General features: G+C 41.4%; 2 protein-coding genes across 2 annotated transcripts; both read right to left on the reverse strand.

The window, feature by feature from the left end:
* Positions 1 to 41: 41 nt before the first annotated feature.
* On the reverse strand, positions 42 to 14,673 carry LOC129854953 (sorting and assembly machinery component 50 homolog A). Its single transcript, XM_055922159.1, has 15 exons — positions 14,504 to 14,673; positions 12,212 to 12,322; positions 11,994 to 12,095; positions 10,688 to 10,775; positions 10,423 to 10,529; positions 9,818 to 9,948; positions 9,100 to 9,187; positions 8,782 to 8,910; positions 8,432 to 8,503; positions 8,215 to 8,301; positions 7,490 to 7,560; positions 5,280 to 5,347; positions 5,032 to 5,178; positions 4,528 to 4,669; positions 42 to 1,694 (listed from the first exon to the last, which is right to left on the reverse strand). Exons 1-15 carry the CDS (start codon positions 14,522 to 14,524, stop codon positions 1,649 to 1,651), a joined length of 1,410 nt encoding a protein of 469 aa, XP_055778134.1. The 5' UTR covers positions 14,525 to 14,673; the 3' UTR covers positions 42 to 1,648.
* Positions 14,674 to 16,489: 1,816 nt separating this feature from the next.
* Positions 16,490 to 19,267, reverse strand: LOC129854954 (zinc finger MYM-type protein 1-like). The gene is made up of 2 exons (XM_055922160.1): positions 18,823 to 19,267; positions 16,490 to 18,596 (listed from the first exon to the last, which is right to left on the reverse strand). Exons 1-2 carry the CDS (start codon positions 18,856 to 18,858, stop codon positions 17,583 to 17,585), a joined length of 1,050 nt encoding a protein of 349 aa, XP_055778135.1. The 5' UTR covers positions 18,859 to 19,267; the 3' UTR covers positions 16,490 to 17,582.
* Between the last annotated feature and the right edge of the window lie 170 nt (positions 19,268 to 19,437).

Genomic DNA, 19,437 nt, shown 5'->3' on the forward strand with positions numbered 1-19,437 from the left:
AAATCAACCGGAAGGCAAGTGGATGCTATAGAGACTCAGTGTAACTGTAGAGGATAACATTTATTAAAATCAGCATAATAATCCAGACCACATTGACATATTTGACTCATGATAAGGGCACTCATGGCTGATGTCTGCCTTTCTTAGGTTTCCACTAGAGGTCTTCACGGATCCACCTGTAACCGAATACCCGAGAGGGTTCGGATCCAGAATTCTAAATAATGTCACAGGTCTGAGTCGGATCTGATATGATTGTCTTTTATGATTGTATGTGTAATTTTAACGACCAAATAAACACGCAAACCTGCTTTCTTAAAACAGATAAAGCATCACCTCACAGCACAACGCCTCCCCACTATTTGACCTATAGATAGTTTGTGTGTATGCATTGATATGTAGGCTACGTATGCCTTTATATATTTTTTTAATGTAGTTCTGTCCTTGATCTGTTTTTGTCTATTAATATTCTGTATTATGTTATGTTTCATGTTTTGTGTGGACCCCAGGAAGAGTAACTGCTGCTTTTGCAACAGCTAAATGGGGATCCTAATAAAATACCAAACCGACTTGTCCGGAAGTACCCGTACAAATCTGCATGTGACTGCTGCAGTACAGAGAGATAGAGAAATCATATCATTTATGCTGCTCCTCTTTTCACAAGAGTGGCATGTCTAGCTTGTTGTTGGCCAATCATAAGTCATCAAAGCAGCAATAGGCTAGACCAGGGTTTTCCAAACTCGGTCCCGGGGACCCTAAGCGGTGCACACAAATAATCAACTCATCAATAAACTTTGATTATTTGAATCAGCTGTGTAGTGCTAGGGCATAAAAACTAAACGTGCACGCATAGGGTCCCCAGGACTGAGTTTGGAAAACACTGGGCTACAGTCATAGAGCCTCCATGTGTGGCAAAAATGAGGAAATATCAATGGAATATTTAATTTAAAATGACAGAAGTTAAAGGAGAGGGATGGGCTACAAAGACCAAGAGCCAACAGGTAGGCTGCTACTTAATATTCTGAATGAAGTTGTTTGTAACTGTGTAGGACGAGAATAACATAGCTAGGTAGGCTGCTATTACTCTACTATAGCGCGAGTCGGCTTGGTCGGTTGCCGTTTCTCGTCTCTCCCTCCCTCTTCCCTGCTCCCCGTGTCACTAGCTCACACGTCCTGCTAGAGCTCTACGTCTCTCGCGCTTTATCAGCTCCGGTAGCTGAAATTGACTTTTCTTTGAATTTCCTCACTCAGATGTGGTCTGGATCCGACCATGTCTACGCGGAATGGGTCTAGTTGTCCTCGTGTCCATTCGGAACGGGTTCTCTATATTTAACAAATAAATGTATGCATATTGGGTCCGGATGGGAAAGCCCCAGGTCCATTTGGGAACAGGTCCAACTTTCTGGACCCGTGAAGGCCTCTTGTTTTAACATCTTGAGCACTGGAGGCTCTCATCGTTCAATAGTGGAAGAAAATCCCCATTGATGCCTTGTCCATTTTACTTACAATAGTTTGGTTGTAGTAGACAATTCATTTCCAGCAACCTTCGCTGTGCTGAAAGTGACCCCTATAGATCACCTTCCATTTCCTAAAACCAACGAAACAAACTCCTGTGTTCCATAATTCAATGCAGCAAGACAACAGGACGACATCACAGAAATCGGATTCCAGCTCCAAACTGGACCCCGTCGCATATCCTAAACAAACAAAGACCAAAGTGTCATTTCTAAACATTAACCCAATACCATTATCACAATATTGGGCCAAACATCTAGCTGTACTGGGCTAGCCTGGTTAAACACAACCACCACATTTGCTGAAACCATTATGGAAATGTCACTGGAAAATAAATTAACCAAGCCAGTATGGTTTGGGTTGGCCCTTTACAGTGAATCAGACATAACTCTTCTGCTCAACTCCAGTGCATTCTGAAAGTATTCAGACCCCTTTTTGTTACGTTACAGCCTTATTCTACAATGGATTAAATTATTTTCCCCCTCGTCCATCTACACACAATACCCCATAATGAAAAGGCAAAAACAGGTTTTTGGAAATCTTTGCTAATTTATCTATAAAAAAGATCACATTTACATCAGATCTCAGAAGACCTAAGATTAAGAATTTTTGACTTGCATAAAGCTTGATATTCATCAGTCCACGGTAAGACAAATTGTCTATAAATGGAGAAAGTTCAGCACTGTTGCTACTCTCCCTAGGAGTGGCCATCCTGTAAAGATGACTGCAGGAGCACAGAGCAGAATGCTCCATGAGGTTAAGAAAAATCCTAGTGTCAGCTAAACACTTACAGAAATCTCTGGAACATGCTAGCATCTCTATTGACGAGTCTACGATACGTAAAACACTAAATAATAATAGTATTCATGGGAGGACACCACGGAAGAAGCCACTGCTGTCTAAAAAAAACCATTGCTGCACGTCTGAAGTTTGCAAAAGTGCACCTGGATTCTGTGGACAGAAACTAAAGTTGAATTGTTTGGAAGGAACACACAACACTATGTGTGGAGAAAAAAAAAATGGCACACAAACATCAACCTCATCCAAACTGTATATGGTGGAGGGAACATCATGGTTTGGGGCTGCTTTGCTGCCTCAGGGCCTGGACACTTGCTATCATCGACGGAAAAATGAATTCCCAAGTTTATCAAGACATTTTGCAGGAGAATGTTAGGCTATCTGTTCGAATTGAAGCTCAACAGAAGTTGGGTGACGCAACAGGACAACGACCCAAAACACAGAAGTAAATCAACAGAATGGCTTCTTCAACAGAAGAAAAAACACCTTCTGGAGAGGCCCAGCCAGAGTCCTGACCTCAACCCGATTGAGATGCTGTGGCATGACCTCAAAATTCCTCCTGATCGTTGTACAGGTCTGATCCGCAACTACAGAAAACGTTTGGTTGAGGTTATTGCTGCCAAAGGAGGGTCAAGCAGTTATTAAATCCAAGGGTTCACATGCTTTTCCCACCCTGCACTGTGAATGTTTACATGGTGTGTTCAACAGAGACAAAAACATAATTTTATTTTTTTATATTAGTTTAAGCAGACTGTCTATTGTTATGACCTAGATTAAGATCAGATCAAATTTTATGATCAATTTATGCAGAAATACAGGCATTTTCAAATGGCTCATACTTTTTCTTGCCACCAAGTATTCAGACCCTTTACTCAGTACTTTGTTGAAGCACCGTTGGCAGAGATTACAGCCTCGAGTCTTCATGGGTATGACGCTACAAGCTTGGCACACCTGTATTTGTGGAGTTTCTCCTATTCTTCTCTGTAGATCCTCTCAAGCTCTGTCAGGTTGGATGGGGAGCGTCGCTGCACAGCTATTTTCAGGTCTCTCCAGAGATGTTCGATCAGGTTCAAGTCCAGGCTCTGGTTGGGCCACTCAAGGACATTGAGACTTGTCCCGAAGCCACACCTGCAATGTCTTAGCTGTGTGCTTAGTATCTATGTCCTGTTGGAAGTGAACATTCGCCCCAGTCTGAGGTCATGAGCGCTCTGGAGCAGGTTTTCAAGGATCTCTCTGTACTTTGCTCTGTTCATCTTTCCCTCGATCCTGACTTGTCTCCTAGTCCCTGCCACTGAAAAACATCCCCATAGCATGATGCTGCCACCACCATGCTTCACCTTAGGGATGGTACCAGGTTTCCTCCAGACGTGACGCTTGGCATTCAGGCCAAAGAGTTCAATCTTGGTTTCATCAGACCAGAGAATCTTGTTTCTCATGATCTGAGAGTCATTTAGGTGCCTTTTTGGCAAACTCCAAGCGGGCTGTCATGCGCCTTTTACTGAGGAGGTGCATCCGTCTGGCCACTCTCCCATAAAGGTCTGATTGGTGGAGTGCTGCAAAGATGGTTGTCCTTCTGGATGGTTCTCTCATCTCCACAGTGGAACTGTCAGAGTGACCATCGTGTTCTTGGTCACCTCCCTGACCAAGGCCACTGTGTTCTTGGGGACCTTCAATGCTGTATAAATGTTTTGGTACCCTTCCCCAGATCTGTGCCTCGACACAATCCTGTCTCGGAGCTCTACGGACAATTCCTTCGACCTCATGGCTTGGTTTTTGCTCTGACATGCACTGTCAACTGTGGGACCATTTATATACACAGGTGTGTGCCTTTCCAAATCCTCTCCAAACAATTTAAATTTACCAAAAGTGGACTCCAATCAAGTTGTAGAAACATCAAGGATGATCAATGGAAACAGTATGCAGCTGAACTCAATTTCGAGTCTCGTAGTAAAGGGTCTGAATATTTATGTAAATAAGGCTTTTTATACATTTGCTAACATTTCTAAAAACCTGTTTTCGCTTCGTCATTATTGTGTATAAATCGTTGGAAAACTATTTATTACGTTTTAGAATAAGGCTTTAACGTAACAACGTGGAAAAAAGTAAAGGGGTCTGAATACTTTCCGAACACACCGTATATGAACTATATAGTATTATTTCTAAGCTATGGACTATCATGTCATGGTTTGATAACAGGAAGGGCAGATAATAGGCTACCTGTCTCCACTCTGGACGCCCATGGGAATGCAGTAGTTGAGCTCCAGCCGGGCGATGTTTCCAAGTCGCAGCACGATTCCCGCTCCATAGGACCAGCGGATACACTCCGCCAGCTTACTCAGGTGTGCTCGAGGCCCGTCACCTGGAGCAACACACATACACACCACAGCCTGAGGGGTCATTCCACCTCAAAAAGCAGAAGGAAGCGGATTTCCACACCCACCATGTCAGATTGTTCTGAAATCGTTTTTGTTGTTAAAAACAAATAAGATTAGCATTCCCAGAAACATTTAGTTGAAATCTAATTGGCTCTACGTATTACTAGGTCATTCCACTCCTCCTCCTCTATATATATATAATTGTGATTGAGTCCTGCGGATTTCTCATACTGATGAATTTGAACATAGGCAGCTTGTTAAAATGGTATTACAGCTATCATCTCAGAACATCTGACACTTCCACTTCATAGATCGTGGGGTTCAATTACATCTTTAAAACACACACCATAGTTGAGGTTACACAGGTTCCCAGCATTGAGGAAGAAGTGGGTCCTGAAGAGGTCTCCGAATCCCCCTTTGCCTGGACGGAAGGGCAGTGGAGTATACAGGTGGATAGCTCCAGCCCAATACACCTCACCTCCCAGGTAGTCACCTGGTCATTCAGACAATAAAACCACATGTGATGTGAGAAAGTTACCCATCTTTATTTTTTAAATCTGACTTCATTCAAACGGACAGAGGATAACATCTCACCTTCACTCTGTGGGCCGATGCTGTACATACTGAATCCTCTGACGCTAGTAGGACCACCGAGATAGAACCTAAGACATATCGGTAGAAACCATAGAAACAATCCATCAAAACAAACCATAACCATCATGCTTCTAGGGAAAGAGGATCATTTTGTACATATATCAAAACTGAGTTTGGCCAATTCCAGTCCCCTTGTTTAGGGGATCTGTGGTCCGACCTGGGATAATTTTCTTATATAGAAGGACTGAGAAGCTCAGTTCTGGTGACTTGAGGATATATATATATATATATATATATATTTTCAAACACCATCTAAAACAATTTCCACCTCCAGAAATGAGCCCCAAAAACATATTGGTAAAAATGTTTAAATTATTTGTTCCATATATCCTGTCCATGGTCTATTGTCAGATGTTGTATTAGTAATAGGCATTATCACCTCTAGCCAACTGATGCTGCATAGTGGCTATAACATGTAGATAGGCATGGGGTTTGTCCATCTGCATTTACCCTACTGGACACAACATTCTGAATGTTATTATTTTTATAATAAATATATCATACCAGTCAAAAGTTTGGACACCTACTCATTCCAGGGTCTTTATTTTTTACATAGTGAAGACATCAAAACTATTAAATAACACATATGGAATCATGTAGTAACCAAAAGTGTTAAACAAAATTAAATATATTTTATATTTGAGATTCTTCAAAGTAGCCACCCTTTGCCTTTGACAGCTTTGTACACTTTTAGCATTCTCTCAACCAGCTTCATGAGGTAGTCACCTGGAATACATTTCAAGGTGAATGAGTAGGTGTGTCCAAACTTTTGACAAGCACTGTATAAATAATGACTTACTATTCACTTGAATTATTATTATTTATTTTCAATTGCAAAGTAAGTCCTGATCCTTTTAAGACAATTTTCTCCTTTGAGATTTGTTGTCAGCATGCTTGAAACTCCAGTTGGAACTGAATCTGTTAAACGACACCACCTGAAGGAGTAAATAAATAAATGGAAGCAAACTGTGACACCGCTCTGGTTTAACAAAGGCCAAAACTGCTTTCAAAAAGGCTTTTCCCGCGATGGCATTAATAACTGTGAATTGACAGAATACATGTTTCCCTCCCTATCGCAACCTGAATGCACCTCGAGAGGAAAACCTTTTCATATAGAACACACAATAACAAGCCGACCAGGGAAACAGTGTTAGGTTGTAAAACACAACAACAAGCCGACCAGGGAAACAGTGTTAGGTTGTAAAACACAACAAGCCGACCAGGGAAACAGTGTTAGGTTGTAAAACACAACAACAAGCCGACCAGGGAAACAGTGTGCAGTTCTAACACACTCACGGGAAGCTTAGTAAAGCTTAAACCAAGTTTATTCACACACTGGGTCATACAGCTGCATAAGACAACATATTTATATAAGCACCTGTATTTAACCCTTACTCCTATGCTGAGCCCCTTCCTTATACATCTAAACAGCCAATACATCTCTGTTGCTAAGATTATATTCTTCCTCACTTCATCTGACCTCGGCCCCAAATTCCTCACGCCTTCCCACAGGGTCCCTGAATGTCCAACAAAAACATATCCTGACAGAATGTAAACGTTATACATTACCCTGTCTCCCTCAGTGACATAAGTATATTTCATATGTAAAAAGTCAGAACCCATCAATAGGTCAACTATTCTACTAGGCGGTTGTCTGATTTGTGTTAACTTTACATGGTGAAAAATAGTAGCACTGGAAAGTCCTGACCTCAGTGATAAAGTTGAGGCTTTGAATGACTTTACCAGCAGCTACAGTAGGCTAGACACCACTGTCTGAGTTGAGCGCCACGGCCCATTTATAGACCATTTCATTCCCTTCATCTGAACATCGGAGTGTCAGCAACAATCATGCATGTCAGTTCAGTGCACACAGCTTAACAGAGAACATTAAATATTTGGGAATATATTTCATAGAATATACATGCTTCAGTGTTAGGCTGTCATCTCCAAACCAGAGACTTTTATTTCGGATCTACACGGATCTAAAAAACGACCTCCAGAATCCATATGACGGAAATCGATCGAACTTTAACCCCTTACTATACAGTATAAAGACAACATGGCAGGGCCACATTAAAATTGGCTAGAGTCCCATGTTTGACACCCCTGTGTTTCAATTATGGTTTTGTGAAACAGAAGTATTGTCTCACCTGTCAGCAATGCAAGTTGGCTTATCTCCAATGGGCAGGAGGCATCCACCCCAGAGAGATGCAGACAGGACCTGGAAGATAGAGGACGACGTCTCAACAAATGTGCTCTTTTATCCACACATTTATCCCAACCTGGTCAAAACCATTTGTCAACCCTCCATCAACAAGCTTGTTTACATAGCAGGAGAAGGAGAGCCTGAGTCTGTCTCAAACTCTGAATGCCCGGCTATGAAAAGCCAACTGACATTTACTCCTGAGGTGCTGACCTGTTGCCCCCTTATACAACCACTGTGATTATTATTTGACCCTGCTGGTCATTTATGAACGTTTTAACATCTTGAAAAACGATCTGACCTTAATGGCCATGTACTCTTATCTCTACCCAGCACAGCCAGAAGAGGACTGGTCACCCCTCAGAGCCTGGCTCCTTTCTAGGTTTCTTCCTAGGTTCCTGTCTTTCTAGGGAGTTTTTCCTAGCCACCTTGCTTCTACATCTGCATGGTTTGGAGTTTTAGGCTGGGTTTCTATATAAGCAATGTGACATCTGCTGATGTAAATAGGGTTTTATAAATAATTAAATTGATTGATGGTTATAACTTGTCTACTATAAAGATGGTCCAGAACAATCAATACTCAGACTGAGATCCAACTTGTGATTTATGTGTGTAACTAAAGTTTATCGCACAAATTTCTTCTTAATAAATAGGACGATTTTAGTTTCTCACCGAGTCCCAGAAGAGACGTTTGTTAAATTGGAGCTCAAAGTCCTCTTTCAGAAAACTGGCATCTCCTCCAGTGTAGCCAGCCAACTCCTACAAAACCACAACAACGCATCAGCTGAATAAGTTGTTGGTTCATAAACGATCTGGGGAAAATTGTTTTATTAAGGTATTACCATTGAATACAACACTGGGCCAGGTACTGTTCACCTAACCTACACACCTGGTTGATTTTGAGCAAGGCTCCCCTCCTGGGAAGGATTGTGGAGTTTCTGGTGTCGATGACCATGGCATGCTATGAGGGCCAAGGAGAAAAGAGCAACATGTTGAGGAAAAAGTCAAGTGTCTAAGTGGGGCCGAATCCTAACTCGAGATACACGTGTGTAAAAATGTTTTTGCACAAATTTCCCATTGACGTCATCAATGGAAGATTTACACAAAAGCTTAAATGAAGTGTACAGATCTCAGAACAGGAGTTTGGGCCTAAATGTATTACCACAATGTTTAAATCCCTGGGACTAAAAAAAAGGTAGTCGTGTGAGGGATTGTGAAGTGAAACTCAAGTCCCGGTACCGAGAGTGATGACTTGAGGGAGTGGCCGCTCTCCTCCCGGACTGCGAATGAGGCGGTACGCGCCAGACATCCCAGCTCTCGCCACACACCCTCCCACTTCAGGGTGTGGTTTGTCTTCCAAAGAGGGAACTGTTTGTAAAACAGAGAGGGAGAAAGAAGAGAGGATCAACCACTTGCAAAAGCATTACAATAGGATGACATTTTATTTGATAAAAAATAGCTGAGAAGTTCCAATTCTACTCATCACAGTTAGCATAACAACAGTAAATGACAACTCTATAGTAACGATAGATGGAGTAATGGAAAAATGATCTTTACACTGAATTCTGTGGAGACGCCGCGATCAGTCTCTCTCAGCGAGCTCCATGGAAACTGGCCTGTGACTTTGTAAAAGTTAACGGCAAAACTGCAACAGCAAGAGCAAGTCAATTAGAAGAACAAAAAGAGCCCAGGGATCTATAGAACGAACAACTTAAAGGTGCTACACAGCATTTCTCTGAATGTTTTCCTCCTATGTGGAAGCTAAGTAAATTGCAACAGCACTAGGCTCCATTCAAAACAAATCTCCCCCGTATCCACGGCAACAATGGCAGAGACTCGTGCTTGAGCCTCTTACTTTCAGTTTTGGTTCACCAGCTTTATTGATAATATATTTCACAGCGATTTATATGGTACAATGATTCCCGACACTATTCCGTGGTTGTTTTCTCAAATAAACTGAACAACCAGGAAATGGCACAGTGATTTCTACATTGGCCGCTTGACACGATTTCCACTAGATAACACAGCCACAAAGTAAAAACAGCTTTCCTTCAGATGCTGCAGCGGCGGGAGAAATCAATAGTCAAATATCACAGCCAACTACAACACTGTGAAACACTATCATTTCACTATTACTGCAGATATATTATGGACATTTTAAGAAATTACAAATCAAAAAAAGTATAAAATAAACATCTGGTGTTGCACCTTTTAAACGTAAATCCGTGTATTTACAGCACTGCTTATATAAGTGGCAGGTTTTTTGTTCTCATACTTGCGCTCAAAGTGACCAGGTTGAGGCTTGAAGAAAGACAGCCCATAGGAAGTCTCTTTCGTGCCGTAGGAGAACTGGAATGTAAGCTTTTCCGCACGACCGAAAACATTGGGCAGCTTCAGACCAAGAACCTACAGTAAGAGGGAGGGAAAACTAGTCAAAAACCTGACCACAGCGGAGGATGGTACCTCCTACAGCATGTGTAATCACCACCATAGCTCTTTATAAATTAATCTGTCCTTGATTTCTAATTTTCTTCTCTCCTCGCTTCCTTCTCAAAACACATTGGAGAATTAGGTCCAAGGCAGTGTTTCCCAAACTCTGTCCTCGTGACCCCAATGGGTGCAGGTTGTTTTTGTTCTTCCCACAAGCACTACACAGCTGATTTAAAATGATTCAAGCTTGATGATGAGATGATTATTTGAATCGGCTGTGTAGTGCTAGGTTAAAAACGTGAACCCCTTGGGGACCCGAGGACCGAGTTTGGGAAACACTGGTCCAAATGGAGGGACATTGGGTCCTTCTCCTCCAATACAATTTAGAAGGAGATAAGGAGATAGGAATCACAACAAGATGACTTGAGATAGAGCCCCAGGAGTTCTCACCATGCTGCCTTCGTTATTTCCAACCATGGTGTTATAGCTACCAGTCATACGTCTCAGCTCAGTCACTGCAAATGTCACATCTAGTCCGTTAGGCAGAGCATCCACCCCTGAAAGGAAGTGTTTTTTTTAAATAAAATGTTTGTATTTTTTTGGAGTGTTTTAACCACTTTCCCCATTCATTTGATTATTTTCCCAATGTAATATGCAAAACTTTGATACTGATACTGTTCGGATTAATAACGGATGATCTTTCTAACCACAGTACCTTGTGAGGTATCAATAACAACCTCCACCTGTCTGAAGATACCAAGACGGAGGAGCTTCTGTCTGGCTTCGTGGGCTCTCTTCATTACCTAAAAAAAACAACAACAAAAAACAACAACTGTAAACAAAGTAAGTTATACTTTTGCTACAATCTCAACACCGTCTCCATACACAGTGTTTCCCCACTAGCTCCGGCTGTCGGCTATACAGCCGATTACAGACTCATTTTCAGACAGGTACTTTTTCCCTCACTGAAATAAACTAGGCTACTTTTCAATTGGCTAGTCAGGAAAAAAAAGGTCTTAAGAATCCTCTCCCGCTACAATGAACGATATGCATCTTCTAGCGATCTATTTTATAGGACATTCGCCTGTCAATCACAAAGCGAGCAAAGACAGGGAAACACTGCTGGTTTGACAGTCTGCTGTCTGTCCCGACTCTCGGTACCTGGGTGTGTGCGCTGAGGTTGCAGTCAAATTTCTTTACACGTATGGAGAGAGCATTATGGAAAGCCGTTTTAACATATATTCTTTTTTTTTTTATATATATTAATTGCATTTATTATTAAATAAATAATGTTTTTGTTTTGTTTTGGTATCAACAAATTATTTATGGAATAATACAATTATTGATATATAAAAAAATCATTTGTTATATGTTAACATCTTTCCATAGAGAGCATGAATTTGCATGTCCCATATAATGTGGGAACGACGAGTCGACATCCACTTAGTCTATTGTTTTCTGGTACATTCCTTCATTTTCTTTCCAGTCAGACATTAAAGGGATACAATTTGTATGTCTCTGTGTCCAGAAAGAAGAAAGTTTGAGGTAGTTGTGCGAGCCAATGCTAACTAGCGTTAGCAGATACCCATGAACTTCTAGTCATTGCGCTAACGCTAGTTAGCAATTGCGCTAGTTAGCAACTTAATTGAAACTGCACGCAAAGACATAAATGGTATCCACGAGTTAATCTACAATGCATTTAAGAACTACACCATGTCCTGGCCAGTGAGGAAAAAATGTAACATTGGGCCCTGGCACGTTTCAGAAGCAGCCACGGCATGGTGGGAGGGAGCCTGGCTGGCTACTGTCTAAACCCCTCCCCCAGCCCGAGGGAGCCTGGCTGGCTACTGTCTAAACCCCTCCCCCAGCCCGAGGGAGCCTGGCTGGCTACTGTCTAAACCCCTCCCCCAGCCCGAGGGAGCCTGGCTGGCTACTCCATGTGCTTGTGGAAAACACTGCATACCGTCTCCACACATTAAAATCGGTGGTCTGTATCCTACTGTACTGATAGATTCACTCACGTCAATCAAGTTCTTTGCTCTGAAGACACCAGCAATCTCGTATGTTAAGCAATCCTCCTTGGTTCTTCCCAGACCATCTATGTGAACATGCTGGACTATGACCTATAGGACAAATATACAAAGGAGTTATAAGCAGCATTGACAGGCAACAATAAAAAAGGTAACTTTGACATTCAACCACACAGAAAAGATGAACTAAGAAACAACTTGAGCCGTACATCTTTGTTTTCAAGAACCTCTTGTTTTGACTCCTGCTCCATATCTGGTGTCTCGACGTCATCCGCATGAACCCCCAACTCAGGTCCCTGCATTGGCAGAGGGTCAAGACTCTGCAACACAACAGAGATTGTGATGAATCAATGACTGACCAGGATACTTCTTGTATTGTAAAGCTAGTACAAAACCCAATAGCTAAAATGGCAGTTAGGTGGCTTTGGTGGTTTGGTCATTATGATAAAGGTAGTTGTTCATCTCAATATGGTATTTACCTAGTACAAGTCATTGTTCAAAATGTCATAAGTTGAAGTTAGTGGAAATTTCAGAATGTGGTTGTAAGCATCTAAGCAAGCACATGACAGCACTGGAGAATGGCACTGAAATGTATAGAGGCCGTTTTGCAGGCTCCTGTCCAATTCTGCTATTTGTGTATTATTATTATTTTTTCCTTCTGTACATCAAAGCGATCACTAACCTCGATTTGGATGAAGATTTCTACATCGATGAGTCGAAGGCACAAGACATATTGCTTACCTAGGACCAGGCCCTAATCTCTGACACTGGGAAGAAACTGCCATGCATGTTCACTGATCAGATTGTTTGGTTTGATGATGCTTCCCCATGCATTAGTTCTCTAGGCAGCATTCTGCCTTCTCCCGACCGTTCTCAGCCATTAGCTTCGACCCACAACTGCCTCATGTGAACTACAATCCCGACACCGTGTTTTAGCATTTAGGTTAATAATCATTGCTTGCAATATGACTTTCGAAACATATGGCCCTTATCTTTCATCAGCGAGAAAGAAGCCTTCAAATAAAACACTTATACAACTATGGGTGCCTCCATCCAACAAAACTACACTTCTGCTACACTTCCCGAGTTAAAATGGTTAATTATTGCATGCTAGATAGTTACCTGGAAACCAGACATTGAATTGCATTGAATTCCAGTGGTGTAAAGTACTTAAGTAAAAATACTTTAGTACTACTTAAGTAGTTTTTTGTACTTTACAATTAATATTTTTGCCAACTTTTACTTCACTACATTCCTAAAGAAAATAATGGACTTTTTACATTTTCCCTGACACCCAAAAGTATTCGTTACATTTTGACAGGAAAATTGTCCAATTCACACACTTAACAAGAAACATCACTGGTCATCCCTACTGCCTCTGGACTCACTAAACACAAATGCTTTGTTTATAAATTGTCTGAGTGTTGGCGTGTGCCCCTGGCTATGCATCAAATGTTTCTATTTTTGATGGTGCAGTCTGGTTTGCTTAATATAAGGAAGTTGAAATGGTTTATACTTTTACTTTTGATACTTTAGTATATTTAAAACAAAATACTTTTAGACTTTTACTCAAGTAGTATTTTACTGGGTGACTTTCACTTGAGTCATTTTCTATTAAAGGTACCTTTACTTTTACTCAAGTAGGACAATTGAGTACTTTTTACACCACTTGAATTCTACATCAGACAGAAAGTGTTTGAATCAGTAAAGTTTACACTCACGTCCTCTACAAGACCGAATGTTGAATAAAATCATATTTTAACGCGCTTTACCGGTTGTCCGTGCGGTTGGTCCTTTTGACCGTAGGAATGTGAGATAATATATCCACAGGAAAGTATAATTATATCAAGTTTTCAAAGCGCTGGTAGTGTGTTCAGAAGCATGCACACAAGATAAATATTACATACAGAAGACGCACGCATATTTGCCGAGCTCATGCACGTGTTTACATGGTTCTGCGCTTCAGGTGATTGACATCTGATATCAGCTAAACTCCCTCCTACAGAAGACGCCTTCGTCCAATGACTCGTGTCATGATCAAAGGGCTAACCCATACATTTACATTTACATTTAAGTCATTTAGCAGACGCTCTTATCCAGAGCGACTTACAAATTGGAAAGTTCATACATATTCATTCATACATATTCATTCTGGTCCCCCCGTGGGGAATGAACCCACAACCCTGGCGTTGCAAGCGCCATGCTCTACCAACTGAGCCACACGGGACCATGCGATCACTATTTAAGATCCGTGAACGTGTAGGGCGCCCGTTGCACGAGCAACGTTCACTAATGCTGTTGTTGTAACTATGATCATGTTAATTTACTTTACTGACATCGACAGTTCATGTATCTGAAGTTCAGCTAGTTTTCATAGTTGGCAAGCTGTCCAACTGGGCCCCTTTCGCTGTACGTGACAGCTAGCTATACTAAGCTAGCTATTGGCTACTGCACTCAGAGGTCATCCTGTCACCATTTGCATTTTGAGCAGTGATCCTTACCCTCGCGTGGACGGTGCCCATGATGAAGGTCTTGAATGTACAGTCCTTCAAATGTTGATGTTTATTTTACGAAAGTAAATTACATTTAATTCACGCTCGGCTCAATAAAGATGCAGCTTCGTGGACGGGGGAAGCCATGACACCATCAAAACCACACCCCCTATCTCATCCTGGGTGTATTCAAGATGTCAACGTTTCACAACGTATTGCATTTATTTGATTTAACCTTTATTTAGCTAGGCAAGTCAGTTAAGAACAAATTCTTATTTACAATGACGGCCTACCTAGGCCAAACCCCGGATGACGCTGGGGCAATTGTGCGCCGCCCTATGGGACTCCCAATCACAGCTGGATGTGATACAGCCTGGATCCGAACCAGGGACTGTAGTGACCTTAGATCGCTGCACCACTCGGGAACTAACATTTTTGACAACAGCTGGTTACTGTAAACACAAAACAATAGTGTACACATGAAACCTATTGAAGGCAGAGAGATTCATATTTTCAAAACTGAAGCTTTGCTTATTTATTATATATAATAACATGTACTTGGATTTGTGTAGGACTTTTCGAACAAGTGCATGATGTATGGTGGACAAGCCGAGACAACTTGCATTCAAGAATGTGACCATACTGGGTCCAGACAACATAAGTCTGCCTGTAGCACTAACCCAATTTCACCAATACGTGATGTATTGTCTCTACATTCTTGCCCTTTGTGCGGTTGTCTGTGCCCAATAATGTTTGTAACATGTTTTGTGCAAATGCCATGTTGTGTTGCTACCATGTTGTTGTTGTGTTGCTACCACGCTGTGTTGTCATGCATTGCTGCCTTGCTATGTTGTTGTCTTAGGTCTTTTATGTAGTGTTGTTGTCTCTCTTGTCTTGATGTGTGTTTTGTCCTATTTTATTTTTAATCCCAGGCCCTGTCCCCACAGGAGGCCTTTTGGTAGTCCGTCATTGTAAATAAGAATTTGTTCTTAACTGACTTGCCTAGTTATAAAAAGGTTAAATAAATGACTTTCTTTAATGAAGAGTTCATGTAGCCATCATAGACATATCAATCAAAATACCACACTATTTTGACTTAAATGTTGTTGAGCTTCTCTGTTAAAGAATGAGGAAAAATACAGAAAGATAGTCATATCACAGATTATCTCACAATAATAAACATTTAATCCAGTGAATAAATAACGGGTTTATGTTTGACTGAAAAGAGATTGATTTTACGTCTCTCTCGAAGGTTTCCTGCGAAACCTTGCCCTTGGCCACACCTTCAGGATACTCATTAAAAATTCATTGTCCCCTGAGTGGTTAATGCTGCGGAACAAAATCATGCATAGTATGTTGAGTGAGTGTTTTCTTCAGGAGTGATGAATTATAGTAAACATTGGGGTGGCTAATCTCAGAAACCCAGAAGTAAAATTTTGCGTAATTGCGTCAGATATGTTACGTGCGTCTGTCAACGAGAGATTATGTATAGATTTATATAGGGCCAGGGGCGAAAATCTGATATCAACCTTGGAGGGGACAATTACATGAAATTTTCTCAGGAGCAATTCCTGAGGGGGACAACAAAAGTAGTGCTGTAACACATAGCCTACGTTGTAATATGTTAAATGTATATTGAGGGACCATAATCACTACTACTGGATAATTGTTAGGTACAGTAGTTAACTGAAGGGTTGTCCCAACTTGTTTAAATCATTATAATACTACTACTAATAATAGTTATAGCAGTGTTCCTTATCAGTCCAGTATGTATGCAGGTATTCGTACTTACAACCAGCAATATCAAGAAAGGCCAGTAGGCGGCAATGGTACTGTACACTGTATGGGTGTAGTTTTCATAAATACAATGAACATGGTGTGATCTCATCGTAAAGAATCTCCATTGAGAACCATCACAAAGTTGGTCTCCGTATTGAATTGACCTTTTAATTTGACTTTGTGATACATTTATATAGTCATTAAATATTTGCACCTGGCCTGAGTCTACTACAATATCTTTACAAGAACAAAAAGCTTAAAATAAGTACAGTTCTAAAAGCAAAATAACTACTTCAATGAAAAACCCAAATAAATCAAACAAAATATCCTTCAGTCAGTGTCTCAACTCTTTAAACAGCAGCTATGGACAAGTATGTCACACAAAGTATGCAATTTTAAATAAAATAACATGAAATAATAATAATAATTTGTAAGTGTACTGTCATGTACTAAAAACTGAAAACTACTAAACAAAATAACAAATATCAATTACACCAGGGGTTCTCAAACAGGGTTCCATGGACTAATTGCAAGGTGTCCGTGAAATAAAATAAAGTGTAATGAACGTATTCAGTACCACAAGGTTTCCAGTAAGTTTACATATAATATAGAGGGGGTGGAGGTCCCTGAGGACCGCTCAAAACCTTGCCTGCCTTGCCTCAAAATATGCAGGGGTTCCAGTACCCAAAAAAGGTTGAGAACCACTGCTATACACACTACTGAACAAAAGAACCGAACATATGTTTGCGGGTTTCAATGGATCCAACAAATTGCTGGCAGATATTTTCCCTCTTGAGACTGTCCAGCCTGTCTTTATGTACATTACAGACAACTACGCCGTTCAGTCTCTCTTGGCCCATGCTGGCCCGTAGCCAAGTCTTTAACCTGCGGAGTGCACTGAAACTCCTCTCAGCCTCACATGAACACACTGGCACCACAAACAAAATTCTGATCAGCACCTCAACTTGGTCAAACAACCCCCGCACCTCCACTGGAAGCCTCCTGAGGACCTCTGCTGCCTCTCAACTGCTGCTACAGGGGTATTTGTTGTGAAAGAGAGGGATCTGCACTGAAAGAGAATCTATGTTCAGCTCAGGGTACTGATCTAGAGACTCATCCAACTCGCCCGTGAGAAGCGCTCTTTCCAACTTTTGCAGGACGTTTAGACTGTCCTGGTCAAAACGGTCGCCAAACTGAACCTCCACACCATCCAACACTTAAAAAAATTCTGCCCTATAGTGATCCACTGCTTTGCCAGCAAATCGCCTTGAGTTCGTCTCAATGGATTCAATGGATTCAATAGAGTCAATCAAAGTTGTTGCTTTCTCATACAGTGCAAGGTAGCTTTCGTCATTTCTCTTGCCCCTAAGAGATGACCGCACACACTCGACTGCAGCCTGCATACCAGAGACAGGGTGTCGGAGACAACAGGCGAGTCCTCGTGAGGGACAAGGTCATGGTCAACATAACGCAGACAGACACTCTCCTGTTCAGCACCAGAGACATCTTGAGTACCATCAACAATTAATGAAAATTGTACAATCGGAAGAGACCTAATCTCAGCTGCAATGCCTCGAATGACTGTATTGGCCATGATGTTCAGAATTTCATTCTGTGCTTTGGGGCCTGTGTACATTGTGGTACGCTCTGTTAACCACTTCAGTAAAATGGGATCATCCTCTTCTGCCCTGAGTTTCAAAAGCTGGTATAAATTCCCACTGTCATCCGTGTGGCCTCTAAAGGCTTGTCCATGTCTTACTACATGCCGCACCGAACTAACAATTTTCATCAAGCAATGCCTTGCGTCCTCCTGCTGTTTACCCCACGCGCTGGATAACTGGACACTGATTGGATTTAGCTGGTGTGCTGTTACAGTTACAAAGTGGCGGTGGGTTTGGCAGTTTTGATGTGCTGTGAATTTTTCAATGGCTTTTCTCCAGTTCCTAAATCCTGCACTAATGAAGGCAGCATCTGCTCTTTGGCCAAAAGATGGCTGGCTTGAAAACCCTTTGCTACAGTGAAAACACAACACTCCTTTTATTGATGGATTATAATGTAGCCAGGGGAAATCGCAAAACCATCTCTCTTGAAACGTCAACACTCTGTTGGCAAGAGTTTGCAATTCTATAAATTGTGGTTGTGGCTGATATGGTTTTGTGCCATCACTGAGGTAACTGGACGATGCTGTGCCACTGTCCCCTATACTGGTGCTGCTGGCAACAAGGGTGACACCTGGTCCTGCCGTGGCTGTGACACTGTCCTCTGAAGTCTCTCTCCTTGGCTCTTTCCCTTTCACCACCCTCACTGACTCACAGTCTGACTCCTAGAAAAGAAATAAGGTGTTTGCTGTACTCCTAACTACCGGTACCCAAAACTACACAATTAATCACAACAGCAATACCATTGCCTTAAACTGGTGACTAAACTAAGATTTGTTAAAGTTGAGAGTGGGGGTATCCATGGCATTTTCCAATTATGTCCCTATTTTACAAATCAAAAAAATTGAGAACCTTTCATAATGTTGCCAAACAAAGACTCAACAAACTTACCTGAGACTCCCTGTCTCTGCCAGTCTGTCCCTGCATATCTGTCCCCAACTCAGCTGTCTGTGTGCCATCTGTTGCCTGCTCTGCCTAATGACATCATTGTGAAACATTTCCATTAGCATTTCACTTCTTTCTTATGAACATTTTATCAACTCGTCTTTGAGATATTAGGCTACTAGAGTTCTTACTTTGCGTTTTGGTGTACTGAAAAATACTCTGATGTCCGTCTTTTTACTTTTTTCTGACATTTTTCTACCTGACTGGCTGGTTGGCCGGTCTAGCTGCACACACACACATTTACACAACACATGCTGCAACCTTTTGTAATTTTAACATAGTTTGTTTCATATTGGCTAGCTTCCAACAATAGCTGAATTTGCAAAGCTAGCGAGCACCAATTCCGTTTCTGTGGTGTTTGCTATAATCTTTGCTACCTGGTTAAATAAAGGTGAAAAAAATAAAAATAATCACTAGCGACAATTTAGCTTTTGCAACGAGACCATTAAATATATTTAAGACAATGGTATAAGAGAGTGTAGTTCTGTTCAGTTTGGACTTCAGTTTATCGCTAACCTTATCACAGGGACTTTGAAGCACTACAGCTGCATGCTAATCTTG

The sequence above is a fragment of the Salvelinus fontinalis genome, chromosome 5 (genome assembly GCF_029448725.1).
Source record: "Salvelinus fontinalis isolate EN_2023a chromosome 5, ASM2944872v1, whole genome shotgun sequence".
NCBI classification, from domain to species: Eukaryota; Metazoa; Chordata; class Actinopteri; order Salmoniformes; family Salmonidae; genus Salvelinus; species Salvelinus fontinalis.

Excerpts from the sequence above, each read along its gene's own strand:
- LOC129854954 (XM_055922160.1), bottom strand. The coding sequence starts at position 18,858 with ATGCAGGGACAGACTGGCAGAGACAGGGAGTCTCAG. Across the intron at positions 18,597-18,822 it reads GCAGAGACAGGGAGTCTCAG|GAGTCAGACTGTGAGTCAGT; the intron begins GTAAGTTTGTTG and ends TTTCTTTTCTAG.
- LOC129854953 (XM_055922159.1), bottom strand. The coding sequence starts at position 14,524 with ATGGGCACCGTCCACGCGAGG. Across the intron at positions 10,530-10,687 it reads TGTTATTGATACCTCACAAG|GGGTGGATGCTCTGCCTAAC; the intron begins GTACTGTGGTTA and ends ACTTCCTTTCAG. Across the intron at positions 4,670-5,031 it reads CCTGTGTAACCTCAACTATG|GTGACGGGCCTCGAGCACAC; the intron begins GTGTGTGTTTTA and ends GTGTTGCTCCAG.